This window comes from Amaranthus tricolor, chromosome 4 (assembly GCF_026212465.1).
Source record: "Amaranthus tricolor cultivar Red isolate AtriRed21 chromosome 4, ASM2621246v1, whole genome shotgun sequence".
Classification (NCBI taxonomy): Eukaryota; Viridiplantae; Streptophyta; class Magnoliopsida; order Caryophyllales; family Amaranthaceae; genus Amaranthus; species Amaranthus tricolor.
Window position 1 is genome coordinate 17,212,302 of NC_080050.1, and position 27,531 is coordinate 17,239,832.

A 27,531-nucleotide genomic window follows, 5' to 3' on the forward strand; every position below is an offset into this window, starting at 1 on the left:
ATCCTATATGCAAAACAACTATGAATTAGAAATCCAATAAGATAGTCCAAACATGAAAGGTAACAATCTTCATGTCACAAACCAGTAGCAAAGATAACACTGACCACTTGCAAATATGAAAGGTAGCAGCCTAGTTTAAGTGAAAACCAAAAATCAAAACAGCCAAAACATGTTGTATTTCAAAATCAAATCAAAATGTAGTTTATCCTAACACTTTAAAATCATATATCCAAAACAAATCATCCTCATTATCCCAAAAAGAAAACACCATATCTCTCCTGAACCATATTGGTTAAGTCTCCCAAGTCTTGTGCATTTTTCAATCACATTTCAGCACATGGTCCAAGACAAGCTGACCTTGAAGACATGGATGTACATGAGAACCATCATGAGCATGACACTCAAGAACATAAACAACACAAGCAAGGAACCAAGATACAAAAGCAAAGACAAAGGCAAGAGCAACAGAAGTGATAAGAACAACAGCAGCCACAACATAAGCCATTCTGATGTTGCTGATGAACTTGATTATGTACAGCCATATGTTGCTGATGAACATAAACAACATAAACTTAGCTTATGTTTTATTAGTAAAGGTTATTGTCTATGTACACATAAATATAATGGCAATAGCAGAACCTCATTACCAACCAAGCAAGAAGCAGCAACTAGAAAAAGGTGATAATTGATCAGTTGATTTTTCTCCTCACTCATCACATTAAATTAGATGGAATTTTCTAAGCTAAATCAAAATATATTTACACATAAAATACATTTGTGAGAACAAAGTGAAGGAAGATTACATTTTTAGATAAGCTAAGCTTACTGTTTCCTATGTGCGACCACATAGGCAGCTTTCTTCTTTGGCATTTGTTTCGTATTGGGCTAAATTTAATTCTATCTTCTTCATCATTCTAACAAGCATTAACTACTTCAGACAAAGGATGAATTAATCATGGAGAAATAGATACAAAGGAAAGAACAAGGAAAGCCAACAAACAGCAACAAAACAAGAGAATTCAGACACACAGCAGAGTTTGACCAATCTCACTGACCAGGCCACCTTGGCAGGCCCGCCCAGACGAGACCTGAGCCCATGGGATGACGTGGAGGGTAGATTTGGAATCTCCACACATGGGCCTAGCTGCCATGGCCCAATAATCCTTCTGAAAGTCATCGGAGAAGGGCTGAAAATGGAGTCCAAGGTCGCCCAGTCGACAGTCTGCACAACAGCTGTTGCATGAGTTCTGGGTGTTTTATTTTGAGTTTAATTAGGCATATTGCTACCATTCTAACTTGCAGGCACAGATAGCTACAATGTCCATGTTCCAACTGCCATACATAGGCATATTGCTCATCGAAATAAACTATCATTCTAACTTGCAGGCACAATCCACAGCATCAAAGCTATTAATCAACTTGTATCAAGAAATCAGAGATTTGAATTATGATTATATTACTAACAATAAGTCAAATAAAAAATAATTAACGATTGAAAATAGAAATACTACCTAATCTCTTATACCAATTCTAAAAACAAAAGCAAAGAGGGTGGATTAAACAAGACAGGAACAACTTCAATCTCAATCAATTCATTTCGTTTTTTGTTGTTTCCAGTCATTTCATCAATCTAGGTTTTCTATTCGTCTTTTTTTTCGAAAATCCATTGATTTGTTCATTCGAAAATCAATTTGTTTCCAGTCATTCTCAATCTAGGTTTCCATAATTGCATAATCTAGGTTTCCATAATTCTCAATTTGATGCATAATTCTCAATTTGTTGCATAATCTAGGTTTTCAGTCATTTTATCAAGATTCAAAATCAACAAATTGCAATATGAAAACTGTATATTAAGAGAAACAACGATGCAAAATTAAGAACTGAAATGAATTAAGAATGAAAAGGCAAATTTTAGTACCTTTATTTTGAAGGTGTAGCGATGCAATTGATAGAATGACAGCCACAGCACCGTCCCACGACCAACCAGCAGCCACCCACGACGCAAAAGCACCGTCCCACGACCCAAGTTGAACCGTCCAACAGCAGCAGCAACAACGACCCAACAGTAACCAACGAAATCTAGATCAAAATTCGCAAAGAAGAATGAGGAAATGGAATTCAGTTTCAGAGGAATTTAGTTTGGGAAATAGGGTTTATGGAGAAGTAAGAGTGAATGAATAGATAGCTGAAGGTGGGAAGGTGAATGGGTTTTGTGAAATCAAATGCAGATCCTCGCAAATTATGGGTAAGTGAAGTGGGAAAGTTGAATGTAAATGAAATTTCTATTTTTCATTTCCCGGCAAACACATACTGCGTGCCCTAATATAATTTCATCAATTGAGGTCTATTGCGACGGTTTATACACAACCGTAGTAATAGGTATCCGTCCCATAGCAATAAGTGGTCTATTGCGACGGTTTAAAAATAACCGTAGCAATAGAGTCTTAACTGTCGCAATAGAGTATCTATTGCTACGGTTCATAACTAACCGTCGCAATAGAGCGTTGCCATTGCTCGTTAATGTAGTAGTGTATCATTCTATAATTTTCGAACTCTCTATTTTCAAACTGACTTGATTATCGAAGGGTTTCGCAGAAAATCACCCCAAATTACATTTGTCTTGGGTTGCCGGGCTTAAACGTCCTTTGTATATCTCAAATATTGGAGTATACATCTCAAACTTTGGAGTTCATGTTGGAATAGTCATCTCATCTTATATTTCGGGCTATATTATTATTATTATTATTATTATTATTATTATTATTATTACTATTATTATTATTATTATTATTATTATTATTATTATTATTTAACTCTTCAATCAGATTTCACATTACTTTTTCTCATTTTTATTTATGTTTTACCCAATGAGATTAACATGATTTACCCAACGTGATTATGCCCACACCTAGCCTTGATTTTTTTTGTTGATGAAAATAAAACTAATACTACTCACAAATAAATTAACATAGTTCACCCAAATTGGGAGGGAAAATGAAGAGACGATGAAAATAAATAAAAAAACTAACCGTAGTTTGTTTTTAATAGAATTTTTAACGACAACATAACGAAAAAATCATCATGAATGTAATTAGTATTAAATGCTGGATGTACCATTGATAATCGAAAAAAACACATAAATACCAATGATAAAGTGCAAAAACAAAGAATTGTCATTAATAATTTCCTATAAAAGTACTAGTTGACTAGGACATAAAAGTACAACCTAAGTTAAAAATAATCCTACCGATAGCGAAAACAAAATATCATCTTCTCCGGTTTGATTATGGCCTAGCTCTTTTATAATGAGTAAAAAAAAGAAAAATTCTACATGGTAGCATCCAATTTTCATGAAACGTCAATTGTAGTACTTTTGTAAAATTTTTCCACATAGTAACATCCAGTTTATGCACTTTTTAGCTGTCGTAGCATTTTTCGTTAAATTCTTGTTAATTCCTATTTAAATCATAATTTTGTAAGATTTTTCCACATGGTAGCATCTCGTTTTTGCTCTCAAATGTTTAATTTACCATTTTAACTTTTAATTCACCGATTAATTTATCAACGCCCTTAAATGTTGTAACAATTAAGAAGATATGCATTAGTGCTTGGAATGCACCTTTTGAACTTATGAAATGCATCTTTTGAGCTTATAAAATGCGCATTTTTAATTATTTATTAGTCTTTGTAATGCATCTTTTTAAACTTTATAATGTCAATAATCTGAATGAAAATAAAACTATTACAACATTTAATGATGTTGATAAATTAATCGGTGAATTAAAAGTTTAAATGGTTAATTAAACATTTGGGAGTAAAAAGTGAATACTACCATGTGGAAAAATCTTTAAACATGATGAATTAAACAAGAATTAATAAGAATTTAACGGAAAAATGCTACGGCAGTTAGATAGTACATAAACTGAATGCATGTGTAAAAATCTTACAAAAGTGTTACCACCGATTTTATGAAAACTATATAAAATTTGTCAAAAAAAAAATACAAATAACGTTGTTAAAATCAAAATAATACATTGTTCCAAATAAAACCCAAGGTTTTCAACAATCCCATGATTTATACAATATGGGATCACTCAAAGTGGCAGTAATCGGTGGTGGTGTAGCCGGTATGATTTCAGCACGAGAGCTCCATAGAGAAGGTCACCGGGTCACCATCTTCGAGAAATCTGAGAAACTCGGTGGGTTATGGGTGTACGACCCACGAGTTGAATCCGATCCACTCAGTCACAAATTGGTTCATAGCAGTGTTTACTTCTCTCTCCGTACAAACCTTCCCCGGGTTCTGATGAGTTTTTCCGACTTCTCGTTTGAGCAGAGAGAATATGGAGATCCCAGAGATTTCCCAGGTCATCAAGAAATGGTTGCGTTTTTGAATGATTTCGCAACTCGGTTTGGAATCCATAGCTTAGCCCGTTTTAACTCGGAAGTTGTCCGAGTTGAACGAGTTGATGAAAGGGTAGATGAATGGGTGGTTGAGTGGAGAAAGATGGGCGAAGTTAAGAGAGGGGTACAATTGGAACAAGAGAATTTTCATGCTGTGGTAGTTGCAAACGGTCATTGTAGTGTGCCACGTGTTGCTGACATACCAGGTTAGATTTTTTCAATCAACTCTTTTTGTTCAATGTCATTTTCAATTTTGATGCTTTGATATTCATGTATGATCATTTTTTGCCTACAAATGAGAAAATGTGACAAATTAAAGTGTTAGGAGGAGAAAAATAAGGTTGGACAATATTTTCACCTCTTCTATATCTACATTTATCATTTATATCGATATCTTTAAGAAAAAAAATTGTCGTGTAATTAATTTTTTTTTCAACAAATGAGAGAAATGGGAGCAGAAATAAAAAATACCTATTAACGAGAGAGTTAAATAAATTGCGCCAAAAGATCAAGGAAAAAGACACTTATAAAATAATTTTACATGAATTGAGTCTAAATTGAGTTTAAAAGATAAAAATTGTGTTTGTGTTTAGGCTTGGGGTTTATTAAATATTTGATGTGTTTGAATATACATATGAGCTTTCTATTTGTAGAGCTAATTACATTTAATGAGTCAAACATACTTAAAGCTAAAAATAATTACATAATAACAAGTTTCCAGAACTTCAAGAGTAAAAAAACAAAATCCTAGGCTATCGGAGCATTGTGCTCGTTCGAGCCCTCAAGATGCTCGTTCGAGCATGACCATCAGGAGACTTCTATTAGCAGATGCATACTGTACTCGTTAGAGCCATGAATGTGCTCGTTCGAGCACAGGTTCTCAGATGCTTTTGTTGGCTACTATATTTCATCTACTCGTTCAAGGCACTTGCTCCATACTTGGATGCCTCGTTCAAGGCATCTTAATAGTAGCAAAAACCACTTCCAATTCTTCATTTGATTCCCATCATGCCATCATAACTCTTCATGTTTAAGTCACATCTTAATTCCTTTATTACTTCAAGTATTAATCCACACTCTTAAACACCACATTCATCACACTCATTAAGTGATAAACTTAGTTCATCCATTAAAATATTCATTGGATTCCATCTCATTATTCACACATGAATGCACAATTCAATTTGTGCACTCAAGTCACCATCAACTTCAACATACCAAGATCAAAAATATGAGTGATAGGATCATAACCCATTCCACAATCTTATGATCTAATAATCTGATCCTACAAGTGTAGTCTCAATCATAAAAAAATTCTTATATTCTAGCTTTTACTTATATATAAACATAAATATAAGTTTAAAATATATCATCATTATGATTATGAAAAATTGATGTACTTATTGATTTCCAGTTCATTAATGATTATTAAAAGTATTCCTCTCAATCAATTAAAAGATAAAGTCAAATAAATCTTTATTTACTGCTCACGACTTTAAAGACGAACAAAAATGAACAAATATGATTGATAATCAATTACCATATAACATATTAAAACATATTTGTGGGATCGATCCCACGATTTTGATTCTACCGATTTCGATCCTATTCTTTTATCGATTCTAAGTTGGATTCTGATCATAACAACCTTGCTTGCTTGGCACTTACATAATCAACAACCCAAAGATACATATGACAAACAAAGTAGATACGCCAAAATACCCTTTAAAGGCTTACAAAAGAGTATATTAATCACCAACCAAGTCCATATAACCCGTGGACTTGTTTGGGAAAATTGGAGTTACACTCAAGTCATCATTACCCAAAGAAGTATCAATGTCACCATGCTTTGTTGAAGTGGTGAAACTATCAAGTTTGAGCCAAGTAGCTTATACAAACCCTCATCACCAATTGACCATTTCATTAACATATTTGGACCCTTGCCAGCCAACCTTACCTTTAAAACTCCGTCTTCACCGATGCACTTATAACCTTCTTTATTCAAAGTAACAAGAGAAATTAAGCATCTATTCAAGCTTAGAACATAAAGGAGAAAATGAAACAACAAAGGAAGCACTTAAACAGTGGCATTACAAGTTTAATGTAACAACAAATGCCATTTTTAGGCCCAATGCGTGGCGTATATTCTATGATTTCATCTAAGTGTAGGCGGATGCATAATATATGAAAGGAGAGGATAAACACCTCACTCAAGGATCACAAATAAAGGTTTAAGTGAAGGTTTATGATGTATCAATGTGTAGGAACCAAATAATGCAAGTATGTAATGAATGACAATGATAAAGTAAATAATCAAGACAAGTATTTAAGGTGATTCGTCAATCTTGGGCTACATCCACCATTTAGCCTAGGATTATATTAATGTGTTTAAAGGAGAGAGTACAAAACTTGAAGGAATTACAATGGAGTTTAAGTGTCGGGAAGAGAGGAGCTAATTAGGGAGTAAATACACAAGCAAGAAGGTAGCTTATAATGTGAGACTTTGGTGCACTTAAAGAGGTCCTAAGATTAAGATATACTCCCTCTAATTCTTTTCAATTGTCCCATTTGGGTTGGGCACGAATATTAAGAAAGTGGAAGGACCACATTGAATAGTACACCCATGTGATGTAGTGGGTATTGGTAATAAAGTTGATTAAAGTCTAATTATTCCCTTCAATTTGGATAAGTTTAAATTTGGAGAGAAAATTACAAATTGTTCAATTACATAATTAAAAATACAAAATCTTTATAGCCATTAGTTAAATTACATAATTAAAAATACAAAGTCTTAATTTACCATTAATTAAATTACATAATTAAAAATTACATCCTCGAAAAATTACATTTACATTTCATAAAGGGGGTTTGTATCTATACTTCCACTTCCTCCTCGATCTCTTCAACACTTTATTCACGGCTATAAATGACGAACACTTTTCTCGGGCCATCTGAATATGAATATCATTTCGTTCATTGACTTCAGAATAGAGGTCGAACAAACCAAATATACATTTATTGTATACGTTAGTCACTTTTAAAAAAATGCGCCAAAAAACGAAATGAGTATGGATATGGATTTTCGTAGCAACTAATAAGCCCTCTTTTCAAAAATCATTAAGCTGGAGGGGGGGTAATTAGTGTAGTTTAGTTTTTAAAATAAGGGTGGTTTGGTAATTACATGAATGGTATAAGGACAATTTGGTTCAAAAATTATGTTCTAAAATAGAAATGAGACAATTGAGGTGAATTGCCCAAATAAGGAAATGGTACAATTGAAAAGAATTGGAGGGAGTATATAGCAAGGAATAGGGCATCAAGTGATGAAAGGGGACAGCAATAAAGGGACAGGGCAGCAGCTCAACTGGGTGCTGGTCGAGCGGACAGCAGGTCTCTCCTTTTGAGCTTTCTCTTTCCTCTTCCATGCAAGCCACGGTCTCTTATGTTCTTGCACTTGATCCTAGGACTGAAACCTTCCATTTTAACCCTTCACATATCAAGATTTCACTACCAATATTATCATGTACTAATGATTCCCATACAAATCAAATCACAAAGATGTGATTTGTCCTCTTCTAACATTCACTAACTAAAATGATTGATTACCTTAATCATGTTTCAATTACTTGATGAACATAAGTCACCAATAATCCTAACAATATATAATGATATTTTGACACTTCACTTCAAGCTAAAATAACTACTACCTCCTATTCAACCCATTAGTACTATTTAGTTTTTCACACTTGCCAAGGCAAAATTTTCACCCTTAATATCTCTAATTGTTCTTAATTACGAATTATAAAAAGTTGATATTAATAATCCTTGTATTGAGATGAATCAAACAAGATTGCACATGACTATGTTTCAACTAATGAAATGTTTTCAAATAATATGGTTGAGTGGACTCGTAAACAAATATGCAAGTCCGACATTAGTAGTAGTTTGAGTAACACATCGTTGAATCACCCAATAAAGAGAAAATAGATTTAAATGCCTCAAGCTATGAAATTATCTATTCATCCTACTTCATCTTTGAATTTAGGAGAACAACTTAAAAAGTCCGAATTTAGATTTAAATGCCTCAAGCTATGAAATTATCTATTCATCCTACTTCATCTTTGAATTTAGGAGAACAACTTAAAAAGTCATCAAGCAAGATGACAACTTTTGTTTTTTTTTTTTTCTTTTTCTAAGTTGAAGAATTGAATAAGAGCAACTTTTTATCATTTAGGGGTCGCTTGGATTGAGTATAAATATTTAAGGGGTAAAAAAGTCAAACTAGTGAATAAAGGTAAGTGGAGGTGCAAATGAAGTAATTGATATACTTGTGAAAGATATAGAGTAAGAGTAAATTAAAAAAGATGAATAATAAAGGATGATGATTTCCCTCATTTGGAGGAAAGTACTCCCCCACCCTCTCCTGGGATAAATTTATACCCCAATATGAGGGAAATAATTATTGTTTTATCCATTTTTATTACCTTCTAACCAATTCTTCCCCCTCTTTAATAATCAAATTCCTTTAATTTTCTATCTAATTAATTTTGTTATCCTACTTTGACTTTTATTTACTCCTTAAATATTTACACTTATATTTACTCCTTAAATATTTACACTTAATCCAAGCGAGCTCTTCCATGGAATCAATTCTACTTATATTTTAATTATACCTTGTTGACAGGAATTGAGAAATGGCCAGGAAAACAGATACACAGCCACAATTACAGAGTTCCTGAACCATTTAAGGATGAGGTTTCCACTCCATTAGAACAATTCACAACAAAGATCCAAAGATTTGCTACAGTATAATTGCTAATTACTATGCTAACCATCCTTGACCAAATTTTATGGATAGGTCGTAGTTATCATTGGGAATGGGGCTAGTGCACTCGATATATCACATGATATTTCAAAGTTTGCTAAGGAGGTTCATCTATCTTCAAGATCACCTGACGTAAAATTTTCAATACTTAACCACTGTTGTAATAATTTATGGCAGCATTCTGCAGTAAGTTGTCTAATGACATTTTTTCGTGTTAATGTTGTTAATTGTTGCTCCCTCCATCCCTTTGAATTTGATTCAATGGATAGAATTACTTTTTATCAATACTCCGTTGGAGAAATAAGACTAAATGGGACAGATGTAAATGTAAAATGTCTCAATTTCAAAGGGACGGGTTGTGTATTAGTATCGAGTTAACTGAAGTTGTGGGATTTCCTCTTAATAGATAAATATGGCTAAGGAAGATGGTACGATAGATTTTGAGGATGGATCATCCATTGTAGCCAACATTATCATGCATTGCACTGGGTAAGTTCTCTTATTTGATGCAGAGGATTATGTTACTCAGATTCGAATAATCACCTTTATGTTACTCGGACTTGGATATTGACCCTTATGTTACTTCGAGTTGCACACTCACCACTATGTTATCCAGACTTGCGTACTCACTCGTGGCCAAGTCTCATACCAAGATATTTCACATAAAAATTGCCATTATTTCATTCAGAAATATTGTTGTTGCATAGCCGAGTATCTGTTTTGAAAGAAATAATTTGATATAAATTTTATTTCCCGTAGATTTGGGTTTTCCGGTTTTAAGCGTGAAAGATTAATAATTTTCCTAAACCTTTTTTGTAGATATAAATATGAGTTGCCATTTCTTAAGACGAATGGAATCGTAAGTATTGATGATAATTGCGTTGGACCATTATACAAGCATGTATTCCCCCCTAAACTTGCTCCTTGGCTTTCTTTTGTTGGGTTACCTCAAAAGGTATTTATCTGAACTTCATATCATTATCTTCCATCATTCGACATTGTTTAAATTAACATTTTTGAATGATTTATATGATAGACTATAATTTTTGAGATGTTGGAACTACAATCAAAGTGGATTGCAAGAGTACTATCGACAAAAGTAGCTCTACCATCTAAGGAGGAGATGATGGCAGACGTGCAAGAATATTATCAGCAAATGACGACATTAGGATTGCCTAAACATCTCACTCATTATCTGCAGAATTTTGAGGAGGTATCTGAATTCTCCTTTGATCCTAGCTGCTAAGTTTATTCCACCTTCATGTCATTGAAATTGTAGAAATTTTAATTAGAAACTGAATTTATGTTTTTTATTCGATATATAGATGTTTTACACTTCGTTTAAACACTTTTGTTTGTGGCCAAGTACTTGGATTGGTTAGCGGCTCAAGTTGGAACTTCATCATTGCAATGGAGAAAAGAGCTTTACAAGGAGACAGTTAAGCGCTTGCTAAACAATGACAATGGATATAGAGATGATCCTAGGCTTTTAAACAGGTATACTACATCCGTTCCTATAAACTTTTGATGTGTGTATAGTAAACACCATGGCATTTATCTACTACTATATATCATCTCATTGTTGAAAATATAATATAGTTTGTTCAAGATGTTGTTCTCGAGCTGAGAAGCTCTCTCTGGCCGCAACCTCCTTTGATAAGGGCATGCCGTCCAACCCTCTTCGAACCCTGGATATGATGATGAGGAGGAGGAGTTCAGTTTGTCATTGTTTTTGTAATGTATAGAAAACATCTGGTTTAATTATTGTGCAAGTAATTATTGTCATAAGAGAAGTGGAAAATGACTAGAACCCTAAATTTGACTCCTTCAAAACAACAAGATAAGGTTGTTTCTTGAGCGACAAGTCAAAAAGTACCATAATTTTAGTAATAAGTTCTGTATATATGTACACTATAAATTACCAATTCATTCATTCCAATTATATGTCATCTACAGAAATAAACTATACTGAAAGATATAAAAGATCATACCTTTTATACAAAGATGAGTGCATTGAAGACAACATTAGCTTTCGCGGCGGGAACAGTTTGTGGTGTGATTTTGGCCAATAATTGTAATTTGGAGAACTTCAAGAAGGCACGAGAGAAATGCCCTTTGAAGACCAAACAACAACAAATGGAGGAAGCCAAAGATCAAGTTACTACAACTGTATGGAAAACTAAATAATCTTTCGTTTCTTTCGCAGCAACTATTTTTCTTATATATAGTTTCAAGCACATCTAAGCTAGTAATTAATACCAATAACTAAAGGGCCAAAGCCAGCGCCAGCAGCAGCACAAACTAAATCCAAATGGCGTGATTTTGTGATAAATGATTCTTTTTGAGTGGAGAGTTATGATCTCTTTGACAAACATACGGTATTATTGTATGAACACAAGCACAAGAGATTCATCATTTTTTTGTGATTGTAGGTTGGGGAATGCCAACGGCCATAGAGATAAAGTAATTTTATTTGTAAGCGGTAGAATTAAACTCCTATCACATGGGCGAAATAACCATCAACCACTTACGACTCATCCTAGTTAATATTGAAAACTTCTGGTGCCAATGAATTTGCACTGTAGTCTAATTTTTTAGGGCTACTTTATCACATTTGCGTTTTAAGTTGTATGTGAGAGTTATCATGAGATCTTGTTCATATTTGAATTTTTTTAGTATTCACGTCGTATATGTGGATTTAGGGATGATAATGGGTCGGATTCGATTCGCATTATCAACTCTCTGATTTTGCTCCGGATCAAAATTATTAAAATCGAAATTCTACTTGGAATCGTTCAGATCTATAGAATCAAATCATACAATCATAGGATTCTACAATAAACTTAAATTTGCTATCTAGTGATAATTATTCACCTCAAAATTTTAAGTTTACTAATTAAAGTCTCATTTACTTTACTTTTAAAAATGAAATAGAAAAATATTTAATAATTAGTTCAAATCTATATACCGATGAAGAAAATTTAACTTTTAAAAATTATGATGACAGATCGTTAACTTTGTATGAAAAGTTTTAAAAAATTAAGAATGAATTTGTAGAATCGAATCGTAAAATCGTAGGATCGTAGAATCGTATTATGATTTTACCTTTACAAATTTTATTTTAAATAAAATCGTAAGATTGTACCATGCTCTGGATAAAATTCGCATCATATTATTCAGTACGCCTTCGCCCGGGGTGGGATCATGCATAATCCAATTTTGCTCCGACTCAGACTCTCGAACCTCCGAAGAAGTTCGAATCATTATCAAATATCAAGTTTCATTCTTATCGATATTATACTAATGATATAAAAGCATAAAATATGTCCTTTTAAATTCTAGAATCACACTACAATCATTAAAATCGTATATAATCCTAGAATCGCAATTAGAATCATACAATTCTCCCGATTTTACACGATTCTAAAAACACTCCACAAAAATGCTAAATTGGGCCTAAGCCCACCCAATCAACTATATTCTTGGACTCTAATTTCTTTTTGTTTTTTTTTTGCTTTTTAATAATTTGATTTAGAATCTTTGACCATAACATGACTATTTTATGAATAAGACACGTGGAACTGAGACTCTTATTTTTTAATGAAAATTCTTGCGATTTTAAATCTATTTTTTTTATCTAGTTTACCACTTTAGGGTTTCATTTTGTGTTATTGACTTATAGATGATTAAATTGGTGTTCATAATTATTAGGGTTTTAAAAATGTTATAATATAATGTGGCTTTGATAAATCTATCATAAAATCACTCTACTTGACATTGCTTAATTTAACAAGGATCATTATTAATGTTTGTTTTGTTTGGTGTGCTTGTTCTACCAAAGTACTCCCTTCGTTCTTTTAAGTTTGTCCACCTTATTATAACGGATAGTTTTATAAGTTTGTCCACTTTAGAATACTTTCCATTTTTGGAAATCTTTTTTTCCTAATATACCCTCATTTCTCTCTCTCACTCACTTATTTCTCTACTACATTTACTCTCTCACTCATTTTTTTGTTTTTTAAATTTTGTTTTATTTTAATTTTCTCTCTCATATTTCCAATGCAATCATTACTTTACACCACTATTTAATTAAAATAATACCCACTACAATAAAAATTTTTGTTTTTCTTAATAAGTGTGAAAAACTCAAATTGGACAAACATAAAAGAACAGAGGGAGTATTGATTAGTGAATATTTTTTTATGTTTGCAAATCAGAAAAATAATTAAATAAAAGGAAAATAATAAGAAGTATATATGTAACGTTTTAAGTAATAACACATAAATGAGATCAGTAGGACACGTGCACAAACACAATGAGAGCACCAACATCAGCTGCATATAAAAACCTTAGATGCAAATCAACTGCAGTAGACCAAAGACCATCACAATCATTAGCTCACTATCATCACTAACAGAGTCGAATCGGATTAAATTCCCGGCGGAGAATGTAGATTGTGTTTAACAACGAAACGAAATCTTGGGAAAGATGTAATCGGCAAAGTAATGGACAGTATACTCCATTACATTAAATTAAGCAAAATATTGTTTCATTGATTATATGTAATGTTTAATAGTCAAACGAAACCTATTACACATTAAAATCCCTTCACCCATTCACACCAAATAGGCAAATACAAAGCTAACTTCCTTTCCATTTGCTCTCTATTATTTACAGAAGCTACTTGTTTGTTATTGCATTGTTCTTGTGGTGTGAAAATGGGTCTGATCTTGAAGGTGGGCTTCATCTTCTCCTTAGGAACTGTTTGCTTGTTCAAGGCCAAACATATGGAGTAAACTTAGAACACAAAATTCCAATTTTAATAGTATTATTGTTACAAAATTTAAAGAGGATTCTTAGCTTAGCTTGATGTGGTTACGTTTGGTGGTTTGGATTGTATTATAAATTACTGTAATTTTATTTCATGTTGTACATACAAATAAAAGTTGGAAGTGTTACTAAAGTTTACCACCCTTTTTCATTATATCGTCACCCTTTAAAATTACGTATTTATCTCTGAAGTTTAAAAATTATAAAATTGTCACTGGACTTAAAACTTAATTAATAAATGTAAATCATACTTAATAACACTATTAACACTTTAATCCGGAAGATTTGTCTATATATATCGAATTCTCAGACGCGTATGAAGTACGAATTCAAACACGGTACTATCTCTCTAAAAACTCTTAAACAAGCTGTTACCTGTAATCGGTTAACTATTGCTAACGAAAGCGATTACGAATTGGATGCGGTACGTAAATTTTTCGATTTGAATCGTTAGAAATTTATTAAAAAAAAAATTAAATCGCACAAAACTGGGTAAATCGCACAAAACTAGGCGACTGGACCATTGTTCAGTCGCACAAAACTGGGCAACTGAACCATAGTCCAGTCGCCCAGTTTTGTGCGATTTATTATTTTTTTAAAATTTTTTTTATTTATTTACGTAAATTTATTATTATTATTATTATTATTATTATTATTATTATTATTATTATTATTGTTATTATTATTAATTTTACTTTTCGTATTTTTTTATTTTTCTTATTAATATTATTATTATTATTATTATTATTATTATTGTTGTTGTCATCATCATTATTATTATTATTATTATTATTATTATTATTACTATTTTTATTAATTCTTTTTTTAGTATTAGTATTTTTATTAAATTTTGTTATAATTATTATTTAAATTTTCGTCATTAATATAATTAATTTATATTATTTTGATTTCAAATTTGCAGGAGCTTGAAAACTTTGGAGACAACGTAGACTACTCCGGTAGCTTTGTTACGGATAGGAAATTTATTTTTGTAGATGAGTTACATAGTTGGGCTGATGCGATAGCAATAACAATTGGTTTTCAATTTACACGTGCTTCTTATAAAAAGAAAGAAGGATGTTCTAGAGTTAGTGTCTATTTAAGATGTCACCGCTATGGTAATATTAGGGGTGATGTACATAATCTTGATAATACTGCCCGACCTGGTTCTAAAAGTAGAAGTTGCGGGTGTAAATTTTTAATTGTAGGAAGTAGTAGTAAACCAGGAGAAATACCTTGGACGGTAAGGGTGTGTCCTGGTGGAAAAGGATAACATAACCACCCGTTCTTAGTGTACAGAGATGGTCATGTAAGGGCGAATAGGATCAATGTACATATTCGGGAGCACATACGACAGCTTAGTGCAACCGGAATGTAATCGGCCTTTATTATGAACTCTATTAGAGATAATTTTCCTGGTTTTTATGCTAGTATGAATAAGATATATAATATTAGGCAATCAATAAGGAGAGAAGAGATGGAGGGTAGGACTCCCCTTCAACACTGTTGCAGGAATGCTAATAGATGATCGAATGCAACAAGAGGGGGGGTGAATTGTTGTGTATTAGGTTTAAGATTTTTGCCTCTAATTTTTGCGGAATTATATCAAGTAAAGAACAAAACTTAAACTCAAAAACGAAAAGAAAAATAATAAAAGGAGACAAAGATTTTACGTGGAAACCTTCTTGGCCTAATAAGAAGGAAAAACCACGACCCCACGGGATTTCAAAATTCTCACTATGTTTTAGGCAATCAATTACAATTACATAAAACAAATATGCTTCACTTGAAGCTTCTCTACTCTATGCCTAATTCTCTTTCCTTTCTCTTTCTCTATTCTCACGATTCTCTTTTCAATTCCCTTAGAATTTTTCGTAAGTCTAATTACAACAAAACACTCATTAACCCTTACAAGGCCAATTCTCTAGAGATTAAAAATCAAAATAATTAATTAAGAAAAATATAATAAATTAATTGGCATTTAAAAACAGAAAATATTTTTCTTAAATGATCTCCCTTTAATGGACACTCTTGGATGGATACTTCGCTTGAACGTAGCTTCCCTCGTTTATAAAGGGAACAACCATCAGTGCACTCAACCCACGATTTCCATGTAGTGCACTCACCCCATGACTTCCATTTACTTACTTGCTCCCAAAGAAAATTGGGAAGTTATTGAAAGTAGAGGTGGAAAATGACTGCGGTTCTCTTGTACGGTTAATAGTACATGAGTCACTAGGAAGATCCTAAATTATAGGAGACTTGTTCAAAGTAGAGAATAAATCTCTTGGGTGTCCGAATTTATAGGAGACTAATTCAAAGTGAGGAATAAGTCTTCTCCATATTTTTAGGCGTTTAAAAAAACTTTTTGCCAATTAATAAATTAATTTAATTAAGCAACTAATTAAACTTTTAACCTTTTACATTAACCAAAAACAGAAAACGTAATTTTCGTAACTTCCAATCAATGTCTTCTTCAGACCTTTATCGTGGGGAACAACGCACTGTCTCCATCTACAACTTTCGTCAGGACTTTAACTCTAGGAACAGTAAACTGACTTCTAAAGCAATTGTCCAAGTTCTTGAATATTTGAGACATGTAAAACTTCCACAAACCAAGTCATAGGCTTCATCAACGATTAACAAAATCGGATATTCACCTACAAAACAATCTCTAGAACATGTTTGTTTATTTAGAAGTGAAGTCATCATCAAAACCTAAGAGGCCAACAAATTCCCCCTTTTTGATGAAGACAAACTTTATAAACAAACTTAAGTAAAATAGAGTAAAGCAAAATTCTTAGAGTATACTAAAGATTAAAGTAACTCCAAATAACTTAGTAAATTAACTCGTTACAATATAATTTACCAAGCACTCATAGTAGAACAATTTACTCCATACAAAAACATAACAAAAATAATTAAACTAACACAAAAATAGTTTAAACTAACACAAATTAACAAATAATATGACAAATTTAGAAAAATTAAACAACAATTAAACTTAACAGCATAGATCAACTTAGATAATGATATTTTAAGCCCTTAGTAGATCACAGTATGCAATAATTTCCATTAAAGAGCAATATAAATCAATCTATCAAGATATGGAGACTGTGTATTCACAACTTCTCTTAAGTTTGTGCATCTCTTCCCCCTTTTGTCATCAATCAAAAAGAATTGGGGGGCATCAAACCTCAGCACAAACCATATAGATTTGTCAGTGATGAAACCAAGAAGCAACAAATGAAAGTAAGTTCCATGAAAAGCAATTCAAATCTGCATAGAGTTAAGCATCACAGACCATGAAAATAAAGCAAGAAAAGAAAATGTAGTAATTGTTCAACAAACAGATACAATTTTGTACCCCAGATGGTACAACAACAGAAAGAGAAATTGTTTGATAAGTGTCACATCCAACAAATCATTAAAATTTTGAGGAGAGGGATCAAGGGGCGGTCTCTTCTTCATCAATGTATTCGGTCTGCACTTCAACAGTGTCCAACTTTGCACCAAGACGGTTTTCCATCAGGGTAAGTTGATCAACAATTGAGGCAAGAGAGACGCGAATTTCATCTTGAAAAGCAGTGAATTGAGACTGTAGATCAAGGAGCTTGGAGAGAATGAGGTTTGAAGAAGCTGCAGGAACAGAGTCAAAGTTAGTACAGCCATTATTAGGTGAAGTGTGTGATTGTGGTGGTGGTGTAAACTGGATAGGTGATTGTGGTGGTGATGATATTTGATGTTGTGATTGAGTGGCTGGCTTGGGAGAGGAAGGTTCATTAGGTGTTGGCTCAGGTATGGTGTCAGATGTGGTTTCATCAACCACAGTAGCCTTGCGTTTCGAGGCCAACCTCCTACTCTTCCTTTGTATTGACTTAGCCTTTTTCCTCATAGCCAACACAATCTCTTCATCACTGGAATCACTGCAGAGATTGTGAGGAACATTATCATCCAACGCTTCTTTCTATTCTTCCTTTTCCCCCTTACTTGCAGCTCCGTCTTGTTCCCCTTTTTCAGATGTTTCAATATTTTCAGAGGGAACAGAATCTTGTTCCTTTTCTTTCTTATTCTCCTTGTTCTCCTTTTCCTCTTCAACTTCTTCAGCCCCTTCTTCTTCAGATCCAACTTCTAAAACCTCCTCATGCATCAATATCCCCTCATCATTCAATTTTAAATGCAAATTTTGTAAACATTTCGCACCAATTTTCATGTTGGGACCCATTGGGAACTCCAACCCTTCCAATGGGACCTCAAATTTTATAAAAATCCAGGTTAGCAACCCTCCATAACCAATGAAACTTTTCTTTTCAATGGAGTATGATAAATGAGAGATCATCAATGAAGGAAAATTTATTTTAATATGTTTTTCCATGCAGTAAATTAAAGTGGCGTCACGCAAACTCACTTGACTACGTTTTGAGTTTCGTGGTAAAATGAATCTGCTAGCAACATTTTACAACAATTTATGCATAGGAGACAGAACATTGTGACTGATCTTCCCCTTCTTTTGATCAACCCCTAAAAATTTTAGAATTGTTCGTTCATTGATGCCAGAAATTGCAATCTTCGACCCAATATAATATGTATCAAAACCAACATTGGGAACATTAAACCATTCCCCCAATAAAGCACTGTTAAATTCAATTTTAACGTTTTTAACAATACTAGAACACATTCCACCATCATTAGAGAAATTTAAAATAAATTCTCTCATTAGGTTTGGAAAAATGGAATTGCAACTGAAAGTGGACAATAATGATTCCCATTCTTGATTTTTTAAAATGTCATGCAATTTAGGAAAGTGAGTAGAATCATACCAATACTTATCCAACCCGAACCCTACTGTCATCTCCTTTGGAACTTCTTCGGCACTGTTTGGATCAACATGCTTTGAACGCTTAACTACTCTGGAAGATGAACCACCTTTTGGTGATGGAATCTTTCTTTTCGTACCTGTGGGTTCAGTGGAGTGTTTGGGTGATTCTTGTGTGGTTTCTGTTGGTGTGGGTGGTGCAGCATTCAGTAATGGTGGAGGAAGAACTACTCTTAGTGGTTTTGGCTAGTCTGGTGTACGGGATTTGGTAGTTTTCTTGCCGGATTTAGAGGATTTTGGGGATTTCATTTTTGAATTTTTGAAGGTGTTGAGAGAAGGGAAAAGGACGGTTTCTTGAGTGAGAGGTTGAGAGAAAGGTTTGGGGGAGTGTAGTGTTATGACGTAAAGGGAGGGAGTTTAAATGATTGAAGTGACGGTTACTCCTTCAAGTCCCATCTCTTTATTGCCCTTTGCATTACTTGAGTGAAGAAAAAAACCGTTTTCCCTTTTTTTTTTTTTATAATTATGTTGGCTGTTTTTATAGAGATATGAAATAAAAATAATGAAAATAAAATAAGATAGTATTGAGATGAATTGTGATATTGTGAGATTTTATATGAAGAGAATAATGAACAACTACTTTGGTCTGATCAGATTAACACATGCAAATTAGAAGACATTCATGGTACAAACTTTATTAAGTGTTTACCTAATCCATTCAATAATTGATTTTCAATCAAGATATTGAGGTTGATTCCTGACCTTTTCATTCTCATGATGCTTCAATGGGAAATATATGCAACTAACTTTAGTGGAGCTTGATCATACCAAGTTCCAATCTCATCTTTTCATATTGTTCCCTTGGAAGTGGTTTGGTCAGAATATCTGCAACTTGTTCATTAGTGTTAACATGCTTTACGACAATATTCTTATTTTCAACATTATCTTTAAGAAAATGATGCCTAATGTGGATATGTTTTACTCGTGAATGATGCACTGGATCTTTAGATATACATATGGCACTGGTATTATCACAATAAATAGGAACACATTCAATTTTAATACCAAAATCTCTTAGCTGCTGCTTTATCCAAAGTATTTGGGAACAGCAAGTTGCTACTGCTACGTATTCAGCTTCTGCAGTTGATAATGCAACAATGTTTTGTTTCTTGGAACTCCATGAAACTAAACATGAGCCAAGAAATTGTAACATACCTGATGTGCTTTTTCTATTAACTAGATCACCTGCATAATCTGCATCACTAAAACCTTTCAAATCATAGACATCACTTTTAGGATAAAATAGGGACAAGTCGTCTGTTCCCTTTAAGTATCTCAGAATTCTTTTTACTGCTGTAAAATGTGATTCTTTGGGATTAGATTGAAAACTAGCACATAAGCCAACACTAAAAGAAATATCAGGTCTACTAGCTGTTAGATATAATAAAGAACCAATCATGCCTCGATACATTGTTTGATCTACATTAATCCCATTTAGGTCTTCATCTAGTCTAACATTGGTAGCCATAGGTGTATGGTTAGTTTTAGCATTGTTTAGTCCATACTTCTTAAGAAGTTCTTTTATGTATTTTTGTTGATGAATAAAAATACCATTTTCAGTTTGTTTAATTTGCAAACCAAGAAAGAAATTTAATTCTCCCATCATGCTCATTTCAAATTTTGTGCCCATAAGGTTGGCAAATTCTTTACATACCAAATCATTGGTTGCACCGAAAATAATATCATCTACATAAATTTGAACAACTAAAATATCATAACCTTTATTCTTAAAGAATAAGGTTTTATCGATTTTTCCTCTTACAAAGTTATTTTGAATCAAAAACTTTGATAGTCTTTCATACCATTGCCTAGGAGCTTGTTTCAAGCCATAAAGAGCTTTATCAAGCTTGTAGACATGATCAGGACAAGAGGTGTTCTCAAAACCAGGGGGTTGTTCAACAAAAACTTCTTCATTGAGAAAACCATTTAAGAAAGCACATTTCACATCCATTTGATATAACTTAAAGTTCATAAAAGCAGCAAAAGAAATTAAAATTCTAATAGCCTCTAACCTTGCAACTGGAGCAAATGTCTCAGTATAATCAATACCTTCTTGTTGATTGTACCCTTTGACCACGAGTCTTGCTTTGTTTCTTACAATTATTCCATGCTCATCTAGCTTATTCCGAAATACCCATTTTAAACCAATTACCTTCTTGTATTTTGGTTTAGGTTCCAAGTGCCATACTTTGTTTCTTTCAAATTCATTTAATTCATCTTGCATGGCTACTATCCATTCGGAATCCTTTAGAGCTTCTTCGTGATTTTTGGGTTCAAGTGATGATAGGAACGCAAAATGTGCACAAAAGTTTCTCAGTTGGGATCTGGTTTGTGTTCCCTTATTCATATCACTTATAATCAAATCAAGAGGATGATAACTTTGATATTTCCAAGGTCTGGGCACAAATTCTCTTAAGGGAACAGTTGCATGTTCTTGTTCAGCAACTTGATTGTCATTCTGGTCAGCTACTGGTTCATTCTGCTCATCTGCGGGAACAGCTGGATCGGGAACAGTCTGCTGGTCCTCTTGTACTGGCAGTTCCTGAACTTGGTCAGTTTCTTCTGCATCTTCTTGTATTGCCTGTTCACCTGCTGTTCCTTGTTCTAACACTTTTATTTCTTCATCATCGTTCTCTAGATGAGCAAGACCAATTTTAACATCATTGATATCCTGTTCACTTGTTGAAAAGTTAGTTTCATCAAAAATAACATGAACTGATTCTTCTACACACATTGTTCTTTTGTTGTAAACTCTGTAAGCTTTACTTTGTGATGAGTAACCAAGAAATACTGCTTCATCACTTCTTTCATCAAATTTGCCTACATTTCGTTTTTCATTTACATGTACAAAACATTTGCATCCAAATATACGAAAGTAGGGAATATTTGGTTTAACACCTTTGAGTAATTCATAGGGTGTTTTTGAAGTGATTGGTCTTATTAATACACGATTAAGAATATACCATGCAGTATTGACAGCTTCAGCCCAAAAATTTCTAGGTAGACCACTAGCAATCAACATGGTCCTAGCCATTTCTTCTAAGGTCCTATTTTTCCTCTCTACCACTCCATTTTGTTGTGGTGTTCTAGGTGCGGAAAAATTATGATTTATACCATGTTCATTGCAATAATTCATGAAGTTTAAATTTTCAAATTCTTTCCCATGATCAGACCTTATGTGAACAATTTGATTATTGGTAGATTTTTGTATTTTATTAGCAAAAGAAACAAACTCATCAAAAGCTTCATCTTTGCTTACCAAAAATAATGTCCAAGTGAATCTACTATAATCATCAACAACAACAAACACATACCTTTTGCCACTACGGCTTTGTGTTCTCATAGGCCCACATAAATCCATATGAATTAATTCTAACGGTCTAGTGGTAGTCACCAAATTCTTTGATTTAAAGGATGACCTCACTTGTTTTCCTTTGGCACAAGGATCACAAATTTCTTCCTTAAGAAATTTTATAGCTGGTAGTCCTCTAACTAGGTCTTTTGATCTTAATGCATTAATCAATGAATAACTAGCATGACCTAGTCACTTATGCCAAAGTAGTGGGTCTTCTTCTATGACACTTAAACACGTTAGACTGGTTTTGGGAACAGTGTCCAGGTCCACTACATAAGTGTTCTCTTTTCTGATTCCCTTAAGCAAGGGTCTCCTGTGTTGTTCCTAGAAATTATGCATCGTTCAGAAGTAAACTTAACAGAGTTACCTTTGTCACAAAATTGAGAAATACTTAGCAAATTGTATTTTAAATTCTCGACTAAAAATACGTTATCAATGGCATGGGAACTTGACCTTCCAACCTTTCCTTTGGCAATTATCTCACCCTTCATGTTGTCGCCGAAGGTTACTGTTCCCCCATCATAGGCTTCAAGTGAGAGAAATTTAGATTTGTCACCCGTCATATGCTTGGAACACCCACTGTCGAGATACCATGAGTTGTTTCCCCTCACTTGAACCTGCAAAGCAACTTAATGGTTAGGTACAGGAACCCATTCATCCTTGGGTTCCTTGTCGACAATACTTGAATCACATTTCTTAATCCATATGCGTTCGACATAATTTTTATTTGCTTTGGTATGCTGTTCCCTCTTTATACATTGATGTTTTAGGTGTCCAATTTTACCACAAAAGGAACAGATTTTACTACTAGGGAGATCAACATAGACCTTTTTCTTTTTATCATTCTTAACATAACCTAGACCTTCTTTACTCTTTGTTTTAGCTTCTAGAATCCATTTGGGAATTTCATTGATTTTCTCTTTTCCTCTTGAGTTTATTTTATTTTTCAAATATTCATTTTCTATTTCATAGGATTCTAATTTTGATTTCAACTTTTGAAATTCAGTGCTAACCATGTGAGTAGATATATTGTTTACATCTTTACTTAATCCTAACAATTTATTTTGATTTATTTCAATATTAAGAAAAATAAATTCATGTTTCAATTTTTTAATTGTCTCTTTTAAAACAATATTCTGATCTAGCAAATTAAAAAATCTGCTTTGTACATCTATTCTAAATGAATTTAGGTAAGACACATGATCCTTGTTTGAGTTGAGGTCTTTCTCGATTTGGAGACACTTGATATTCTGTTTATCTAATTTCTCTTGTGTCTCCAAGAGCAACTTAATTAATTTATTCTTACTGAGTTTAGATGGATGTTTAGGAAGTGAGTTATAAGACATTACCTCTTTTTCTTTGGACTCTTCATCCTTGCTGTGATGAGATGCCATGAGGCATAGGTTTGCTGTTTCTTCTTCCACTGGAGCTTCTGTCTCAGCCTCGCTCTCCATATCACCCCAAGCTGCAATCATTGCCTTTCTAAAATCAGTTTTGAAGTTTTGAAGTGGCATTCAAAATTTGTCTTCAAGTTAGCAGTTCCCTTTTCTTTGTTGTTTCTTTGATTTCCATATCTGCTGTTCCTGAAGAATTTTTTAAATTTTCTTGCCAACATAGCAGTATCCTCATCATCAGTTTCTGATTCTTCATGATCCTTTGCTGCTAAAGCCAGTCCTTTATTTCGGTCACTGTCGGCTGTTCCCAAATGCAATTCATGGGTCATGAGAGAACCAACCAACTCTTCCAAATTGAACTTGGTGAAATCTTTTGATTCTTGATTGGCTGTGACCTTAGCTCTCCAACGTTCGTCTTGAGGAAGACTCCTAAGTATTTTCCTAACTTGTTCATCAACGGGAATGATCTTACCAAGAGAGACTAGTTCATTCGTGATATTTGTGAACCTAGTGAACATCTCTTGAATGTTCTCCCTAGGTTCCATGACAAATCTTTCATATTTGGACATCAGCAGGTCAATCTTGGATCGCTTCACTTCACTAGTACCTTCATGGGTAACTTCTAGCAGGTCCCAAATCTGCTTGGTAGTTTTGCAACCCATAATACGATTGTGCTCATTAGGACCAAGTCCACAGTGAAGTAATTTAATAGCAAGAGCGTTCATTTCCATCTTTTGAAAATCTTCTTTCTCGTATTCAGTGATTGGTTTTGGAATAGTTTCGTTGTTGGAGTTTATGGTCGTCACCTCAAAATCTCCAATTTCAATAACTCTCCATACTTGGTAATTTTCGGCCTTTATGAAGATCTCCATACTCAGTAGGTATAGAATTTCCCATCAAACATGGGTGGCCTTTGCGTGGAGTACCCTTCTTCCATGCGTTCGTTCATCTTCAACATCTTGCCAGGGAACAGAATACTGCTCTCAGGGTTTCCTGATTAAAAGAGGAACAGGGCTCTGATACCAATTGTAGGAATGCTAATAGTTGATCGAATGCAACAAGAGGGGGGGGGGGGGGGGGGGGGTGAATTGTTGTGTATTAGGTTTAAGATTTTTGCCTCTAATTTTTGTGGAATTATATCAAGTAAAGAACAAAACTTAAACTCAAAAACGTAAAGAAAAATAATAAAAGGAGACAAAGATTTTACGTGGAAACCTTCTTGGCCTAATAAGAAGGAAAAACCACGATCCCCCGGGATTTCAAAATTCTCACTATGTTTTAGGCAATCAATTACAATTACATAAAACAAATATGCTTCACTTGAAGCTTCTCTACTCTAGGCCTAATTCTCTTTCTCTATTCTCCCTTTCTCTTTCTCTATTCTCACGATTCTCTTTTCAATTCCCTTAGACTTTTTCGTAAGTCTAATTACAACAAAACACTCATTAACCCTTACAAGGCCAATTCTCTAGAGATTAAAAATCAAAATAATTACTTAAGAAAATTATAATAAATTAATTGGCATTTAAAAACAGAAAATATTTTTCTTAAATGATCTCCCTTTAATGGACACTCTTGGATGGATACTTCGCTTGAGCGTAGCTTCCCTCGTTTATAAAGGGAACAGCCATCAGTGCACTCAACCCACGATTTCCATGTAGTGCACTCACCCCATGACTTCCATTTACTTACTTGCTCCCAAAGAAAATTGGGAAGTTATTGAAAGTAGAGGTGGAAAATGACTACGGTTCTCTTGTACGGTTAAGTACATGAGTCACTAGGAAGATCCTAAATTATAGGAGACTTGTTCAAAGTAGAGAATAAATCTCTTGGGTGTCCGAATTTATAGGAGACTAATTCAAAGTGAGGAATAAGTCTTCTCTATATTTTTAGGCGTTTAAAAAAACTTTTTGCCAATTAATAAATTAATTTAATGAAGCAACTAATTAAACTTTTAACCTTTTACATTAACCAAAAACAGAAAACGTAATTTTCCTAACTTCCAGTCAATGTCTTCTTCAGACCTGTATCGTGGGGAACAGCGCACTGTCTCCATCTACAACTTTCGTCAGGAATTTAACTCTAGGAACATTAAACTGACTTCTAAAGCAATTGTCCAACTTCTTGAATATTTGAGACATGCACAACTTCCACGAACCAAGTCATGGGCTTCATCAACGATTAACAAAATCGGATATTCACCTACAAAACAATCTCTAGAACATGTTTGTTTATTTAGAAGTGAAGTCATCATCAAAATCTAAGAGGCCAACAACTGTCTTCATATGGCCACAGAACTTAATTACGTGGTCTTGACAGACTTGGATAGCGAAGGGCAATTGAGCAGACTGCTAATTGCAAATCCTACCTCTATCCAAATGATACGAACGTGGCCGTATGTTGTGCTGATAGATACAACGTACAAAATGAACAAACAAAAGTGGCCACTATGTGAAGTGATCAGAATGACGCCAACCAATCACAACTTCTTGGTTGCGTTTTGTTTGATGCGAGATGAGGCGGCTGTGTCGTATTCGTGGGTGTTGCAGGGATTGAGAGATATTTTCGGCACTGCTCAGACTTCTAGCGTCATTGTAACCGATCAAGACGAAGGTTTATCTGCAGCAATTCGTGACGTCTTCCCAGGTAAAAAGGTTTTGTTGATTAGTTATTATCGTTCTATCTATTGAATATGTCTTAATTACGTTCAATGTTTTGTTTAATGTAGATGTGCGGCATTTGTTATGCATCTGGCATATTTCCAACGACGTTGAGAACATGGTGGACAAGTTGTGTGGCGGGAAAAAAACTCAACAAGGCCAAATATTCAGACAGGGCAGATGGAACCCCTTGGTTGAAAGTTCTACAATCGGGGAATTTGAACAGAGATGGAAGCTATCGTGAGTACGTGGTCGGTTAGGAACAAAAAGGTCGTTCGGTATCTGGCTGGAACATGGATTGCACTTAGAGAGAAATTTGTGCGTGCGTGGACAAATGATTGTTTCCACTTGGGTAACCAGACTACCAGCAGAGTTGAAAGCCAACACTCATCTTTCAAGTATTACCTTGGTAGCGGTAATAGCTCATTCGATACCCTTTTTAAAATGGCACACGCACAGATTTCAAATTAGCAAGCCAGGATCCGACAAGCGCTACAGGAATCCATGAATTCTGTAGCAAGGTCGTTGTGACAACATTTCTTTAGACCTTTACATCGCCACATATCTATCTATGCCTTGGAGCAGCTCCAGCTTCAGTATAACCGCATGTTAGAACTGGGTGATTTTGTATTAAACAAATACGGTTGTGTACTTCAACAAACCCATGGATTGCCGTGTGCATGCTATTTACATATGTGCATCGGTTCACATGGTGCTTTGTATGTGGATGACATTCATCAATTCTAGAGTACTTTGAGGTACACAGAGGTAGGAGACGAGACCAACGAAGGAGTACGATACGTGAACGCCAATGATAAGGAGTACTTTCAATCTCTGGTCGATGAAGTCCTTAAATCTGATCCCGCTGTTGTACGCCGATTGTCTCAGGTACTTGAATATGAACTACACCCAGAAGAAGCCGAAATACCTGAGCCTTACGTAAGTCCACCGAGAAAGGGAAGACCAAGCACAAGTAAAACCATGAGAGGGAAAAAAAAGCGCATTTGAATATAACAGATCATCTTCTCGTGGTCGAGGGTCTAGATCTTCATCCTGCGGAAGATCTAGCGGCTGATCTAGTGGTCGAGAAACGCAATCTTCAGTAGGAATTAAGTTTAGTTTCAACTTATTCGATACATGACTATCCTTTTTATTATTTACTTTCATTTGTTACAACTTCATCTTAT

General features: G+C 34.0%; 1 protein-coding gene across 4 annotated transcripts; it reads left to right on the top strand.

The window, feature by feature from the left end:
• The first annotated feature begins 3,933 nt into the window (after nucleotides 1-3,933).
• On the top strand, nucleotides 3,934-11,601 carry LOC130809695 (flavin-containing monooxygenase FMO GS-OX5-like). 4 transcript variants are annotated; one of them, XM_057675466.1, is made up of 8 exons: nucleotides 3,934-4,610; nucleotides 9,089-9,159; nucleotides 9,263-9,415; nucleotides 9,636-9,718; nucleotides 10,049-10,184; nucleotides 10,266-10,442; nucleotides 10,596-10,726; nucleotides 11,186-11,601. In XM_057675466.1, the coding sequence occupies exons 1-8, from the start codon at nucleotides 4,085-4,087 to the stop codon at nucleotides 11,199-11,201; spliced, it is 1,293 nt and encodes a 430-aa protein (XP_057531449.1). In that variant the 5' UTR covers nucleotides 3,934-4,084; the 3' UTR covers nucleotides 11,202-11,601. The 4 variants fall into 4 exon arrangements, 2 of the variants coding, with proteins under 2 accessions (XP_057531449.1, XP_057531448.1); XR_009040893.1 differs by having other exon boundaries at nucleotides 4,025-4,610; nucleotides 10,555-10,726; XR_009040894.1 differs by lacking the exon at nucleotides 11,186-11,601 and adding an exon at nucleotides 10,829-11,178 and having other exon boundaries at nucleotides 4,025-4,610; nucleotides 10,555-10,726.
• Nucleotides 11,602-27,531: the final 15,930 nt, after the last annotated feature.

Excerpts from the sequence above, each read along its gene's own strand:
- LOC130809695 (XM_057675465.1), top strand. The coding sequence starts at position 4,085 with ATGGGATCACTCAAAGTGGCAGTAATCGGTGGTGGTGTAGCCGGTATG. Across the intron at positions 9,160-9,262 it reads CTGAACCATTTAAGGATGAG|GTCGTAGTTATCATTGGGAA; the intron begins GTTTCCACTCCA and ends TTTTATGGATAG. Across the intron at positions 10,443-10,595 it reads ATCTGCAGAATTTTGAGGAG|TACTTGGATTGGTTAGCGGC; the intron begins GTATCTGAATTC and ends TTTGTGGCCAAG.